Source organism: Cynoglossus semilaevis, chromosome W (assembly GCF_000523025.1).
Source record: "Cynoglossus semilaevis isolate Cse_v1.0 chromosome W, Cse_v1.0, whole genome shotgun sequence".
Taxonomy (NCBI): Eukaryota; Metazoa; Chordata; class Actinopteri; order Pleuronectiformes; family Cynoglossidae; genus Cynoglossus; species Cynoglossus semilaevis.
The window spans coordinates 582,585-599,150 of NC_024327.1; the positions used below are offsets into that span (position 1 = coordinate 582,585).

General features: G+C 40.1%; 1 protein-coding gene across 6 annotated transcripts; it reads left to right on the forward strand.

The window, feature by feature from the left end:
* Positions 1-6,406: 6,406 nt before the first annotated feature.
* Positions 6,407-12,314, forward strand: LOC103396873 (protein NipSnap homolog 1). Of its 6 annotated transcripts, none has more exons than XM_025052845.1 (8): positions 6,407-6,688; positions 9,051-9,096; positions 10,674-10,765; positions 10,854-10,984; positions 11,131-11,162; positions 11,247-11,341; positions 11,964-12,047; positions 12,214-12,314. In XM_025052845.1, exons 4-8 carry the CDS (start codon positions 10,877-10,879, stop codon positions 12,276-12,278), a joined length of 384 nt encoding a protein of 127 aa, XP_024908613.1. In that variant the 5' UTR covers positions 6,407-6,688; positions 9,051-9,096; positions 10,674-10,765; positions 10,854-10,876; the 3' UTR covers positions 12,279-12,314. The 6 variants fall into 6 exon arrangements, with proteins under 6 accessions (XP_024908613.1, XP_024908614.1, XP_024908612.1 ...); XM_025052846.1 differs by having other exon boundaries at positions 10,674-10,744; XM_025052844.1 differs by having other exon boundaries at positions 6,408-6,688; positions 10,845-10,984.
* Positions 12,315-16,566: the final 4,252 nt, after the last annotated feature.

Here is a 16,566-nt window from a genome sequence, read left to right on the forward strand (position 1 = left end):
ATTAAATCAAATGTTTAAATTCATTTACGTATCATATGCTATAAGTTTGCAATCTGTTTACATGCACTAACCCTTCTCTCCTGCAGGGGGTGCTGGGAATGCATTAAAAATTCTCAATGATATTTTGAATATTTTAATACAGTTATAGTCTTTTACTGTACATTCGTTTACATTCACATTTTTGGTATGTATGACTGCATACATATTGCACTAGTTCCCAAACAGGGGGGTGTGTCCCTGCAGTAGGCCCAGCTGTGAAAATAAATTAATTATTAAAATATAGAATAGAATAGAATGCCTTTATTGTCATTATACCATCAGTACAACGAAATTGTAGCCATTTCTAATGCAGTGCAAGAAGCAGTCTTAGTGCAAAAAAGAGAAAGAGAGAGCAAGATAAATTATATACAGAAAATAAATATAAAAAGAGTCTAGGTAAAAAATATACATGGAGGTAGGTGTAGTGTTGACATATATTGCACATGTATGTTTCCAGCGGAATAGACTATTGCACGTGATTGAAATTTCACATATATACAGGGTAATGTACAGATTATTGTAACAGTAATACATTATATAGACAATTATTTATTTCTGCCACAGTAGTTATTTGTTGAAGAGCATTTTTGGGGATTTAAAAAAATTACATAAAGCAGAAAAGGTTTGAGAACCACCGGCTCACTGTACTGTATATAAAAAATTCACTGCACTGTCACATCAGTGTCAATCATAGCTGCTAAGCCCATCCATCCATCCATCCATTTTCATCCGCTTATCCGTTACCGGGTCACGGAGGCAGCAGTCGCCACCCAAATCATACTGCACCGTACCACCCCCCTAAACCTTCCTGCGGGTGGTGAGTCCACTGGAAGCTGCTAAGCCATGGTGACATTATTTCTGGTTCAGTGGTGAAGCTCCCAACAACGGAATGCCAACATTATAAAACTCGGCTCCGTTTGGACACACAAACCACCATTTTGAAAACTTTCCACCTCAGGGGTGTCAAACTCATTTTGGTTCAGGGTCCACATACAGCCTGATTAGATGCCATGTGGGTCAGACCAATACAATCATAACATAATTACCTATAAATAACAATAAGTTCATGTTTTCCCCCTTTGTTTTCCTGCAGATAAGTACAATGCTATAGTAGAAATTAAAATATTAAAATTTAATAAAATATAATTTGATAAAAACTTCACGAACATGAACTGTTGGTCATTTTTTTTTTTTCACTTTCAAAATTTGTCAAACGGGCTGGATTGAACCCCCAGCAAGCCGGTTTTGGCCCACGGGCCTAATGTTTGACACGTCTGCTCTACACCAAAAGTGTGTTGCCGCATTATTGGTTCTGGGAAATAGTGTCATCCGAAGGTGGAGGAGGATAGCCTCAATGCTAATGACAAAAGACGATCACAAAAAGTCACAAAGGCAAAGTGAAAAAAAATTTTTTTGGAGTTTGTAAAAAAAAAACATGAACATACTCATCTATGATCAAACCTTTTTATATCAGCTTTTGTTTCCAATTGGTCAAACCCTGCAAATTCTCAGTTATCCAGGTTGGTTTATCCCAGTACTTTTCGTCGTGAGGTGCTGGGTGGGGGGGAGGTAGAGTGAGGGGCTTCCAATGGAATATGGGAAGCTGGACATAAGTGTTGCTGTAATGCTTGAATGATAACAAGCCTCCAGGCACTAGATGGAAGCAACTCATACAGTGGTTTGTACAGATAAAAATATACATGTTATCAAGTTCTCAATACTATTTATGCGTGCGTGCGTGTGTGCGTGCGTGTGTGTGTTATTTTTTTAAAAATATATATTTTAAACTGTGGAACATGAAGCTGTTTTGTTTAAAAACTCCTTATTTTAAATCCACAGATTATAAAGTCCTCTGTTCTGTGTTTTATATTCTTCTGCCATGATTAACTTAACCAATCCAGCTTTTTTAAAACTTCTTTTTTTTTTTTTTTGTCACCACAGCAACAACCAAATACCCCCTGAAGGAGGCATCCGTCTCGCTGTGGGCCTCAGAGTAAATAAAATCCCTCAACGTAAGCTGCCGAAAAGAGATTGGTTCTAGCAGGAAAACTAAGAGAGAGTGGCATCAGCGGTTAAAATGGGGAATGTGGATAATAGATTGCTGGGCTATATTTTAATGGCAACACCTGAGGCTCATCGCCACTACCTGAAATATGGGGGGAAGTCAGAAAAGTCAGAGTTTCAGCATGGAATAAGATATCCAAACTTTATGTAACAGAAGAAATATTTAAAAAGCTGTATTTAGTAGGTGCTGTTAAATTTGAATGTAGGTACAATAACAGGGAAAAGTAGAGAAATAGCTGATGTGATGGAGAGAAGAAGAGTAGATATTTTGTGTGTGCAGGAGACCAGGTGGAAGGGCAGTAAGGCTAGAAACATTGGAGGAGGCTACAAACTGTTTTATCATGGTTCAGATGGGAAGAGAAATGGAGTAGGGGTGATCCTAAAGGAAGAACATGTAAGAAATGTGGTAGAGGTGAAAAGAGAGTCAGACAGGTTGATGTGTGTGAAGGTAGAAGTAGAAGGAGAGATGATTAATGTTGTTAGTGGTTATGCCCCACAGGTGGGCTGTGAGTTGGAAGAAAAGGAGAAGTTCTGGAAGGAGCTAGATTGGATGGTAGAGAGTATCCCCAGGAGAGAGAGAGTGGTGATTGGAGCAGACCTAAATGGTCATGTAGGGGAAGGGAACAGAGGAGATGAGGAAGTGATAGGCAGGTTTGGTGTTAGGGAGAGAAACGTAGAAGGACAGGCAGTGGTAGATTTTGCAAAGAGAATGGAAATGGCTGTGGTAAACACATATTTCCAAAAGAAAGAGGAACATAGGGTGACTTACAAGAGTGGAGGCAGGTCCACACAGATAGATTATATTCTATGTAGAAGATGTAATCTGAGGGAGATTAGAGACTGTAAGGTGGTGGCAGGTGAGAGTGTAGCCAAACAACATCGGATGGTAGTGTGTAAAATGACGATGGAGGTGACAAAAAGGAAGAGAGTGAAGACAGAGCAGAAGATCAAGTGGTGGAAACTAAGGAAAGAGACATGTTGTGAAGACTTCAGGAAGGAAGTAAGGGCAGTTCTGGGTAGTGTTGAGATATTCCCAGATGATTGGGAGACTACAGCTGCAGTGATTAGGGAGACAGGTAGGAAGGTGCTAGGTATGTCCTCTGGGCAGAGAAAGGAGGACAAAGAGACCTGGTGGTGGAATGAGGAGATCCAGGAGAGTGTGCAGAGAAAGAGATTAGCGAAGAAGAGATGGGACAGTGACAGAACAGAAGAGAACAGACTGGAGTACAAAGAGAGGACAAGGGAGGTGAAGAGGGAAGTGGCCAAGGCCAAACAAAAGGCATATGAGGAGTTGTATGAGAGTTTGGAAACAAAGGAAGGAGAAAAGGAGTTGTATAGATTGGCGAGACAGAGAAATCAAGCTGGGAAGGATGTGCAGCAGGTGAGGTTGATTAAGGACAGAGAGGGGAATGTGATCACAAGTGAGGAAAGTGTGCTGAGAAGATGGAAGGAATACTTTGAGGAGTTGTTAAATGAGGAAAATGAAAGGGAAAGTAGAAACGAGGAGCCAGAGACTAGTAGGAAGAAGGTAGATCAGGTTAGAAAGGATGAAGTTAGAAAAGCCCTGAAGAGGATGAAGAGTGGAAAGTCAGTTGGTCCTGATGACATACCAGTGGAAGTATGGAAGTGTTTAGGAGAAGTGGCAGTAAATTTCCTGACTGGTTTGTTTAACAGAATTTTAGAGACTGGCAAGATGCCTGATGAGTGGAGAAAAAGTGTTCTGGTGCCAATTCATAAGAAGGGTGATGCACAGAGTTGTAACAACTACAGAGGGATAAAGTTGATGAGCCATACAATGAAGATTTGGGAACGAGTAGTTGAAGCTAGGTTGAGGCAGGAAGTGGAGATTTGTGAACAACAGTATGGTTTCATGCCTAGGAAGAGTACCACAGATGCAATATTTGCCTTGAGGATGTTGATGGAGAAGTACAGGGAAGGTCAGAAGGAGCTGCATTGTGTATTTGTAGATCTAGAAAAGGCATATGACAAAGTGCCAAGGGAGGAATTGTGGTTTTGTATGAGGAAGTCAGGAGTGGCAGAGAAGTATGTTAGTTTGGTGCAGGACATGTATGAGAATAGTACAACAGTAGTGAGGTGCGCTGTTGGGAGGACAGAAGACTTCAAAGTGGAGGTGGGACTACATCAAGGATCGGCCCTGAGCCCCTTCTTGTTTGCTGTGGTGATGGACAGATTGACAGATGAGGTCAGACAGGAGTCCCCATGGACTATGATGTTTGCAGATGACATTGTGATCTGTAGTGAGAGTAGGCAGCAGCTAGAAGAGAACCTAGAGAGGTGGAGGTTTGCACTAGAAAGAAGAGGAATGAAGGTCAGTCGCAGCAAGACAGAGTACATGTGTGTAAACGAAAGGCAGAACAGTGAAATAGTGAGGCTACAAGGAGCAGAGGTGGTGAAGGTGCAGGAGTTTAGGTACTTAGGATCAACTGTTCAGAGCAGCGGAGACTGTGGAAGAGAGGTGAAGAATAGAGTACAGGCAGGATGGAACAGCTGGAGAAAAGTGTCAGGAGTGATCGGTGGCAGAAGAGTGTCAGCTAAGGTGAAGGGAAAGGTTTACAGGACAGTGGTGAGACCAGCCATGATGTATGGTTTAGAGACAGTAGCAATAGGCAGAAGACAGGAGGAGGAGCTGGAGGTGGCAGAGTTAAAGATGCTAAGATTCTCTTTAGGAGTGACAAGAATGGACAGGGTCAGGAATGAGGTCATTAGAGGGACAACACAGACAGGAAGGTTTGGAGAAAAAGCTAGAGAAGCCAGATTGAGATGGTTTGGACATGTGCAGAGGAGGGACAGTGGATACATTGGTAGAAGAATGTTAGAGATGGAGCTACCAGGTAGGAGAAAGAGAGGAAGGCCAAAGAGGAGATATATGGATGCAGTGAGGGAGGACATGCAGGTAGTTGGAGTCAGAGTAGAAGATACAGAGAACAGGGAGAGATGGAAATCAATGATTTGCTGTGGCAACCCCTGAAAAAGGGACAAAGCCGAAAGAAAAAGAAGAACTAGTGTGTTCAGCTGTTTTTGTGTTCGACTGAATCTTTTCATTTCCACCTTTAGTTTTAAAGCAACACTAATCAGTGCAAATAACTCATGAACAAATACTACTTTGAGACTGACCAAAGCTCTTCAGGCAGCTGTGTTATGACTACAGATTAAATGCTTCTTGTAGAACTTCAGACAGTCTCGGGTGTCATCGACCAGGTTATTTATCCATTGAATTTAACCTACATTTTCAAACGGAACAATATGTTTTTAGAGAAAACTGAAGAATAATAGCCTTAAAAATACTCACTTTTTATATTTAAAATATAAGCAACCTCTGTGTCATAACGAACAAAGTGATGCCGTTGTTATTTTATTTCTTTTTTTTTATGCTAGTCTGACTGTTTTTCTGCAGCCTACATGCTGTGCACATTTTTTGTCTAACATAATGTGGCAATAGACTTTGCTGTAAGTCGCACAAAATGTATTTTATCTACAAAAAGTTCAAATATTTTCACTGGTTGCCCTTTTGCGTCTATGTGTCACTCTTTGCAGGGTATTGCTGTGAACCAGGAATTTCAAGACTTGTATGTTTCAGTCAAAGAAATATTCCCGACACTGGTGATAAATCATGGAGGCAGAATTGGCACATTCACAAAAGCCGACGCTTGGGAAATGTGAGGGTAATTGCTTGCTTTACAGCAGAAAATGCGGAAAGTAGGTTTGTTTTTTCAAAGCCCTGTGGATGTTTCCATCGACACGAGTCAGAAGCACGAATGCCCGGGAGGATGTTTATTATTATTATTATTATTAGCTGTGAGCATATCTAAATGAAGTGTATTTCCAAATAAATGTAATGTTTTCAGTCTTAATAACCCAATTGGAGATAACGGTTATTCAGTTTAATTTCTGAAAGGAGCACACAAACGGCTTTTGTGCCGCTGTGTACGGCACCTAAAATGTGATGTTGGGAGTTTTGAAGAATGCGCATACAATGAAGCAATTGAGTCTGAATCATTTTAGGTATGATCTGGTGTGATGTCATATAAAGTCAGTGGGTAGAATGATGGAGAGGATCAGTGAGCATCGCAGTGTGTGTTATAATATAATTCATATTATCCATAAAACAACAGTAGATAGCAGCAAAAACACACCAGACAACAACAATTTAGGCCAGGATTATGTAATTCATGTACAGCAGTAGGTTAGAGGTAGTGTATCACCATGCATACATTTTAATATTTCCTCGAGTCTCTACAGCGTTGCGTGGTTACGTCATCTCCCATAAATTTCTCCCATCTTAAGTCTTGTTCCATCATTCCCACATGCGGCTTTAACATCATTTTCGTACGGGAACTAGTTTCCGAGTTTTTCGTGGAACTTTTTGCCCTTTAACGTGGCTCCCAGGCAAACGCCAGACACTTCCGATGTGACAAAAAAGTTTAAACTGTATTGCAACCCTCAGACCTGCCTTTTACTCCGCGGTTGTAAAACGGATCATGGCGACGGCTGCGGTTCCCTGTGCGTGGTTAAGAGGACGGAACATTTTGTACAGATATTCTGTCAAAGTGCACCGAGCCGGCCGGTAAGTTTGCAAAAGGTGTAGCATTAGTTAGCAACTTTCTACCGTCCGCCCTGAGTGTTTACTAACGTCCCTGTTTGTTCTTAACGTTTCTCTTTTCTAAATTACTCTTCATCCATTAACGTCAGTCATATATGCGTCCTTATACAACGCATGATAGCGGCGTGTTCGTGTCTCCAATGTTTTTTAAACGTGACGTTTCACATAGATAAATCAGCCAGATTTTACAGTTCAGGTTTAAGTTTGTCTGAAAAAAATTACAAAACAAGATATCTGAAAACAGATGTAAATGTTTATACTGAAAAAGGTTTTTTGTCCTTTTAAAATATATATATATTTAAATTCTGATGGCAAAACAGGTTAAAAAATGTACTAATATAAAATTCCTTGTAATATGAATACAACTACATTTCTGTAGAGTTCTCATTTAGTTTTTGTTTTAGCCACATCTTTATTCAGCTGAATGTGATGTGGTGCCCTTTGACCTCCTGTAAACACCATAAATAGATGCATGCCTTTTGTGAAATGTCTTTTGGATTCAAATGAATATATAACAAACTACAGTACCTACAATATCACTGTTTGTGTTCATAACATTGTCTTGAACAGTCACACAGTAATCAATGCAGCAACAGTAGATCCCACTGATCTCAAGATGTTGAAATGTGTTGAATACATGTGTTAGGCGTTGTTCCAAACAGCCTCTAATCATTTACCACGCTCCTGAACTTTGTTCTGTTAAGCTGCAAATACTGTCAATATCTTCCAAAGATGCATTTCATTTATGCTACTTGTGTAGCCTCTTGTTTATTTGAAGGTCCCATGGGATTTTTGTTTCTAATTATAGTTTTTAATTTAAGCAGCTGGCCCCTGAGGTTTAACAAAGACACATCCCACTAACCTTGAAAGTTCAAATCTTTGAATAAGGAAATTAAAGCTTGAGAAATATTGGTGCAATATGGTCTATTTTTGTCAAAATCCAGTCAAAATGTTTAGTGACCCAAAATTAGCACTGCATAAAAATGTAGCATGTAAAACAATATATTTTTACTATATACTATTTACTAGATACTATATACTGTATGTTAAGAAATATGTTGATCTTCTAGTTTCTGTTTACTCTCAATTTATTTGGAACTTGAGCCTGTTTAGTTGAACACCACACTGATATACTCACAGGAATTGAGAAAGGACACACAAATATCTTCTTCAAAGGCTGTCTTTTGCTGCCACCTAGTCATCTGCTGCCACCTAGTGAAAGAGTATTTAATTGTTCTGCCTGTTGATAATTTTACCCCACAGTTCTTTAACAGTCTTATTGAGGAGCCTCAAGGCCAAAGACACAAGCTAAAACAATCAACCCACTCACACACAGTATGAATGTTTTTGGTATCAAACTATACTGTAAATTAGCGTGTCTCCTCTGTCAGGTGGTTCTCTGTAACATTGAAAGCTTGGAGCTTTTGTGAAACCTTCTTTCATGCACTTCTCTGTGTAGGAATTTTTCAGATAGCAGTGACAAAGGCTAGTTTCGCTCGCTGTTTTGTGCACAAAGTCGATGCCAAGAAAGATGCCCACTCCAACCTGCTGTCAAAGAGGGAAACCAACAACAAATCTATCTATCTATCTATCTAGCAATCTATCTATCTAGCAATCTATCTATCTAGCAATCTATCTATCTAGCAATCTATCTATCTAGCAATCTATCTAGCAATCTATCTAGCAATCTATCTAGCAATCTATCTAGCAATCTATCTAGCAATCTATCTATCTATCTATCTATCATCTATCTATCCATCCATCCATCCATCCATCGTAATGCTTTTATGGCCTTCTAGAAGGAAACAATTGTTTTATTGAACGTTATTATAAATTCAATTATTTATTCATTATTTATTGAACATATTTTTATTACCTCAAAACAAATTTTCCCTCGTTATATCATTCATTACGATATTCGCGTACACATTGATAAATGTCTTCATCGTGAAGAATCCCCACCGAATTTCCTGTTTAGTTTTTGTTGAAGGTCGTTGAAGAAAATTATGAGTCATCACCTTGTGTGACCTTAGTAAAAAAAAAAAGTTCCGAATAATTTTTGTTGAATGTATTGAGTCTGTGAAGCAGAGGCAGCAGTGACGACAGTGTCTTCTCCCAGGCTTTGATCTTTCTCCTGGCCTTCATCAACCCAGGGACAGATTCAATTTGAGTACTCCATCAACCATAGCCTATCACCTATTGGACACAAATATTTTTTTGTATATTGAAGTCTTTGCCGAATTAGAGTGTGAAATAACCTTGTTGGACGATTTTGACTTTTGCTTGTATTTTTCATTTTTCCTGAGTTTCTCTCTTTCTTTTACAGTCCACAATGTCAAGCCAGAGTGCCTGGAAGCGTACAACACTCTAGAGTGAGTCCGTTCACTGCTTTCAATGCAACAGTGTACAAACTTAAACTTAAAACTTAAACTTATCTTTCTACCTTAAAATTGCACTTTAGAGAATGATTCAGATGACATACTGGCTTGTCATAGAAATGTTGACTCTCTTTTATTCTCATCCTGTAACTCAAATGTCTGTTCTTAACTTTGTTCACAAAAGCAGAAACTCTATGAGGAGTCTGTTACCTAGCAACTGTCACTGACCCACTGACGTTTGTGACCCTTCTATTGTGATTTAATAATGAGCAGCAAGTTAAACAAGTTCAATACTAATTCTGAGTGATAACGATAGCCGGAATAATAATAGGTTAGTAACCACAACAGGAACATGGCAACACTTTAGAGGTTTGGTATAAAGTGTGGTTTAGCTGCACTTTTGCTCGATCCAAAAAAAAAAAAAAAAAAAAAAAAAAACAAGAAATGTTTTCCTGTCTTTCATCATTGTTTTACGTTTGTTGTGCGCTGATGTCACTTATTGCATCCCTATGCACGTTCTTCTGGCTGGCAATTAAACTTTACCGCCACCTATTGAGGTGGAGTGTGTTGATCAGTTCATGAGCCAGACTCTAGGTAACTAAAGAAGCTGCAAATATACAGTGGTATGAAAAAGTTTGGGCACCCCTGATCATTTTCAGGATTTTCCTTTATGGATCATTGGTTGTTCGGAACAGCAATTTCAATTAAATATATCATATAGCAAACGAACACAGTGATATTTAAGAAGTGAAATTAAGTTTATAGGATTTACAGAAAGTGTGCAATAATTACTGAAGCAAAAGTAGGCAGGTGCATAAATTTGGGCACCCCAACAGAAAAATTACATCAATATTTAGTAGATCCTCCTTTTGCAGAAAAAACAGCCTCTAAACGCTTCCTATGGCTTCCAATGAGGGTCTGGATTCTGGTTGAAGGTATTTTTGACTATTCTTCTTTCAAAAACATCTCCAGTTCAGTCAGGTTTGATGGTTTCCGAGCATGGACAGCCCGCTTTAAAACAGACCACAGATTTTCAATGATATCCTGGTCTGGGGACTGAGATGGCCATTCCAGAACGTTGTACTTGTTCCTCTGCATGAATGCTTTGGTAAAATTTGAGCAGTGTTTAGGGTTGTTGTCTTGTTGAAGTGTCCAGCCCTGGCGCAACTTCAACTTTGTCACTGATTCTTGAACATTGTTCGCAAGAATTTGCTGATACTGAGGTACAAAACAGACTTCATCATGACCAGGACTATCTGTGTGAGGTGGTCGGAAGCTGGAATACCTGGTATGGAGACCAGGATCAAGCTGGTATGCATTGATACAGTATATGGCATAACATAAGCTGCTGTTGACCACAGTATATGTTATCATATGCTGTGTGTACTGGTTTCTCCCAAGACCTAGTACTGCAAATAACTCGGCGTCAACCCCCCCATTTCTGAGAGTTCAGGCTGTGTTACATGTGCTGAAGTGCATTCAGTGACAGCAAAAAGTGTTGGTTAAAGGATGTGTGGGTGGTGAGCATTAACCCACAGCGTACAGTGACATCTGCTGTTCTTTCTGTGTAGTGCATTTGTGACGGTACAATGGAGGCTACCCGGCCCTGACTGACTGCCTCAAGAAGTACAAGAAGAACAAGGTTGTTGACGCTATTGTTTACGTGAGTTCTTTGACAGTGGTAATATATTGCCTGGTTTTGGTCTTCAGATACTATTAAATGATTCTTTTGTCTCAACAAGAGTATTTAGAGTTTTGAAAAGAGAGAGCAAAAATGTTGATCTCCAGACCAAACCAACTTCTCCTGGAGTTCAGTTTCTGGAATGAACCTTTGCCGCGTCCAGGACCAAACATCTATGAGATGCGTACATACAACCTCAAGGTGCTAACAATTGGAAGACTAAGATTTAATTGATTTAAATGAAATTTTTAAAATCACATGTTTATAGAAACCGTTTAAATGATAACGTGTTGATGTTGACATTTAAAAACCCTCCCTTAATGTACACAAACTCACATATGTTTCAGCCAGGGACCATGATTGAGTGGGGCAACCACTGGTAAGCCCTAATAAAAATAATAATTAGAACATTTATTTTCAGTTTTTTATCATTAATCATTACGTTTGTGAATTTAACAACCAGGGCGAGAGCAATCAGGTACCGCCAGGAGAACAACGAGGCCGTGGGTGGGTTCTTCTCACAGATCGGGGACCTGTACGTCGTTCATCACCTGTGGGGTGAGTGATACTGCCCCCCCTGCCGAAGCTTGCTTTTAAATATATAACCATTTTCTTGGTGTCTGGTGTTGGATGCAGTTGTAATTTTAGGTGAAGTTTTTGTCCCTGAGTTTATCCAAGATCATGTTAGTTGAAGGTATACATCCTATTCTTTGAAGGTTTGTCTTTAAAAACAAAGTTTGGCCACCCACTCAAAACAAGGTTACAAGAATAATTATCGCAATCGTAATACAGTCCATACGCTGTGTGGAAAAACCCAAACGCTTCATCGTTTTTGCAAAGATCAGGTGTGTGTGTATAGAGCAGACAGTATGAAACTGTATGTCGCCAGTAAAATAATCAGGCCATATATTTTCTAATAAGGGAGCACATGTCATTTACACACATTGTAGGAAAGAGTTTTGATTTCACAGACGCACTTCAGGCTTAAATACCCTCTCCACTCCCAGCATGTGTTTGTGGAGACTCTAACTTCAGGTCAGGTGTTTGGTTTGCGTGAGACAGACCTCACTAATCACTGGTTGATGGGCGTTCAGACCAAATATTTTTAACATTTAAATTAATCCAACGCACCTATTAGAGAAAGAGCGGTAGATAATGGATGGATTTTTTTTTTTAACAGTGTATGAGAATCTTCAGTCCAGAGAAGAAACAAGGAATTCTGCCTGGCTGAAGGAGGGATGGGATTCTAGCGTGTATTATACAGGTAAGAGAGCGGAGTTGTACCTGCACAGTATGGTACAATTTCATTGTATTTGTATGATAAGAAAATCTGCTATTCTTATTTTTAATCTCCTCATTTTTGCAGTCAGTACTTGTTTGGTATTTGATTCATGAAATATTGACTTGTTTCCTACTGTCTTTGTCTTCAGTGCCTCTGATCAGGAGCATGGAGTCCAGGATAATGATTCCTACCAAGAGTTCACCATTACAATGAGAAAAAGACAGAAGCCAAAAAAAAAGGAGCAACAAATATATTTATATTCACATCTTGTATTGTAAGTCTGCTCCCAGAACATGTAGACGATCTCGGTCTCACCGACCATACATATTCAGCTGGCTGATCTGTGACTGCGAAGTTTGTGAATGTAAAATATGTTGTAAGTCTGCTCCCAGAACATGTAGACGATCTCGGTCTCACCGACCATACATATTCAGCTGGCTGATCTGTGACTGCGAAGTTTGTGAATGTAAAATATGTTTCTGATTCTGTGTGGCCGCAGCTTTGGTTCAGGTCAATGATCGAAGCAAACGGCAGTAGACAACAATGAAGTCGAAGTGTTTTGTAATTTATGTGATTATGTGATTCTTTAAAGGTCCTTTTTAGTTTTTATACTTGGCTATGCTAACGTACCGTAAGTATTACTTTGTTGCATTGTGAAAAATTTAACGATAGTAAATGTGAAGGTCGTCGGTTCGAGTTTCTGCGGCTGAATTGTAAATCCGACATTAAATCAGAAGTTTTTGTCTGTCAGTTGAATCAATAAATTGCCAATAAAGCTTTCATAAATTAAAATGACAATGAAGGTGTGTGAAGACACTGCTTAAAGACGTGTTCTCAAATGAACGAGCAGGCTTTTCAAAATAAAGCTGACTGATTTGACAGGTTTTGTGTCTACTCTCTAATACATATCAATATAAAAAGTTATAATAATGGGTTTATTGTTGCCATTTTAAAAGCCTTGGCCCTCAATATTAATTATTTTGAGATCACGTTTGAAAATGTTAGTCATGTCACATAGCATCACAAATAACAAAAATGGAATGAATTTGCGTGTGACAAATGTGTTTTACAGGTGTGTTTCTTTGTAACTTATCAAATAAGTAATTCAAAACTTTGTAAAACGCTTCGAAATTATTGATACCTTTATATATACAGTATATAGTATGGTAGTTTTCCAGTGCAGCAGGGATAACTTCCTGCGCTTTGTTTTGAAAGGCTGGGGAGACGGGCACAGACCTGTAGCTTTAGGAAGAGGGGTGTGTCATCGTTGAGTCTGTCCCTTTTTTTGAACATACAGTAGGAGTTGGACGAGGCTGTTACGGATTAATGATGGGAAGACCAACTCTTTTTATTGATTCGAATCTTTGACTCTTGAACAGTAAAATGAACGAGTCGTGAACGAATCTTGAACTAATCATTTCATTTGTTTTACAGCAGGTGGCGCTTTAGCCCTTTTGTGGGCGTTGTAAAGAAGGCTGCGGTTCTCCGACACTAAATACTGAAGGCAACATGGTTTGCTTCCGCTGACAAAGTCTACAAAGTACACAAAATGCCATAAGCAATTAAAACCATGCGAAAAGCTAAGAAATAAAAGCACACCACAATGTGAAGATGAATGAGAACAAAAAAGACCCGAGCTCTTTCACGTGACAAATGAAACGAATCTGTGAGAACGAAGCGAAAGATTAGTTCACAGAGAATGATCCGTTCATAGTGATTAGTTCACAGCGAAAGATTAGTTCACAGAGAATGATTCGTTCATAGCGAAAGATTAGTTCACAGCAAAAGATTAGTTCACGGCGAAAGATTCGTTCACGGCGAAAGATTAGTTCACGGCGAAAGATTACTTCACACTGTGAACTAAACTTTCGCTGTGAAGTAATATTTCGCTGTGAACTTCACAGCGAAAGATTAGCTGTGAACTTCACAGCGAAAGATTAGCTGTGAACTTCACAGCGAAAGATTAGCATGCCATATTCCACTGGAAGGCCCTCATGCCCCACAGTACCTCACCACACACCCCCTCATGGGGGCCGCCCCAGTATTTGAGAAGTACCGCGTTAATAGGTACTTTGACTAGAGTACTTCCGAAGACAAATTCATCACTATTTGGGGAATTCTGAAATTCCAGTTCTAATGATGTCTCCGTGAACTTACTTTCTCACTCGAACACTCAAAACACCGAACGTTTCTGGTTATTCTAAAAAAAGTAGGCTAGGTCCGAAAGTAAACCACTGAAGTGTACACAGCTGCTGTTCTTTCTTGAATCGCCAGGCTGCTTGGCTTTGTTGCTGTTGTTCATGTGTTAAGTGTGTCATCACTGCACCGCATTGTGTTTTGCCTCATTTTTCCTGTTCTATAGACGTTTCCTAAGTTCACAGAGCTCTGAAGAACTGGTTTGAAGGAAGCTGTCGGTTCAAACATCTTGGTCTTAAGACATCACTGCCTTGTCACAACTCTTATCTTGTTTTCTCAGCTGCAGCCTCAGATGCAGACCCTCCTCCACTCCCACCCCTCAAACAAATTTTGTGGAGCCAGATCCCATCGTGTGTTCAGAGCTTTTTGTTTATTATTACAATTTCATTAGTTACATTACTGAGGATTTCAAATGACGTGGACTGGTAGACTTTCACAGGTCAGGACTGTGGTCGAGTTCTGCTTTCATTGTTACTGTAGAACTTCTTCTTTTTCTTTCAGCTTTGACCCTTTTTTTCCAGGGGTTGCCACAGCAAATCATTGATTTCCATCTCTCCCTGTTCTCTGTATCTTCTACTCTGACTCCAACTATCTGCATGTCCTCCCTCACTACATCCATATATCTCCTCTTTGGCCTTCCTCTCTTTCTCCTACCTGGTAGCTCCATCTCTAACATTCTTCTACCAATGTATCTACTGTCCCTCCTCTGCACATGTCCAAACCATCTCAATCTGGCTTCTCTAGCTTTTTCTCCAAACCTTCCTGTCTGTGTTGTCCCTCTAATGACCTCATTCCTGACCCTGTCCATACTTGTCACTCCTAAAGAGAATCTTAGCATCTTTAACTCTGCCACCTCCAGCTCCTCCTCCTGTCTTCTGCCTATTGCTACTGTCTCTAAACCATACATCATGGCTGGTCTCACCACTGTCCTGTAAACCTTTCCCTTCACCTTAGCTGACACTCTTCTGTCACAGATCACTCCTGACACTTTGCTCCAGCTGTTCCATCCTGCCTGTACTCTATTCTTCACCTCTCTTCCACAGTCTCCGCTGCTCTGAACAGTTGATCCTAAGTACCTAAACTCCTGCACCTTCACCACCTCTGCTCCTTGTAGCCTCACTATTTCACTGTTCTGCCTTTCGTTTACACACATGTACTCTGTCTTGCTGCGACTGACCTTCATTCCTCTTCTTTCTAGTGCAAACCTCCACCTCTCTAGGTTCTCTTCTAGCTGCTGCCTACTCTCACTACAGATCACAATGTCATCTGCAAACATCATAGTCCATGGGGACTCCTGTCTGACCTCATCTGTCAATCTGTCCATCACCACAGCAAACAAGAAGGGGCTCAGGGCCGATCCTTGATGTAGTCCCACCTCCACTTTGAAGTCTTCTGTCCTCCCAACAGCGCACCTCACTACTGTTGTACTATTCTCATACATGTCCTGCACCAAACTAACATACTTCTCTGCCACTCCTGACTTCCTCATACAAAACCACAATTCCTCCCTTGGCACTTTGTCATATGCCTTTTCTAGATCTACAAATACACAATGCAGCTCCTTCTGACCTTCCCTGTACTTCTCCATCAACATCCTCAAGGCAAATATTGCATCTGTGGTACTCTTCCTAGGCATGAAACCATACTGTTGTTCACAAATCTCCACTTCCTGCCTCAACCTAGCTTCAACTACTCTTTCCTAAATCTTCATTGTATGGCTCATCAACTTTATCCCTCTGTAGTTGTTACAACTCTGTGCATCACCCTTCTTATGAATTGGCACCAGAACACTTTTTCTCCACTCATCAGGCATCTTGCCAGTCTCTAAAATTCTGTTAAACAAACCAGTCAGGAAATTTACTGCCACTTCTCCTAAACACTTCCATACTTCCACTGGTATGTCATCAGGACCAACTGACTTTCCACTCTTCATCCTCTTCAGGGCTTTTCTAACTTCATCCTTTCTAACCTGATCTACCTTCTTCCTACTAGTCTCTGGCTCCTCGTTTCTACTTTCCCTTTCATTTTCCTCATTTAACAACTCCTCAAAGTATTCCTTCCATCTTCTCAGCACACTTTCCTCACTTGTGATCACATTCCCCTCTCTGTCCTTAATCAACCTCACCTGCTGCACATCCTTCCCAGCTTGATTTCTCTGTCTCGCCAATCTATACAACTCCTTTTCTCCTTCCTTTGTTTCCAAACTCTCATACAACTCCTCATATGCCTTTTGTTTGGCCTTGGCCACTTCCCTCTTCACCTCCCTTGTCCTCTCTTTGTACTCCAGTCTGTTCTCTTCTGTTCT

Bases quoted from the DNA above. Each gene is read 5' to 3' on its own strand.
- LOC103396873 (XM_025052845.1), top strand. From the start codon at position 10,877: ATGTTGATCTCCAGACCAAACCAACTTCTCCTGGAGTTCAGTTTCTGG. The intron at 10,985-11,130 runs GTGCTAACAATT...CATATGTTTCAG, and splicing joins TGCGTACATACAACCTCAAG to CCAGGGACCATGATTGAGTG. The intron at 11,163-11,246 runs GTAAGCCCTAAT...TTTAACAACCAG, and splicing joins ATTGAGTGGGGCAACCACTG to GGCGAGAGCAATCAGGTACC.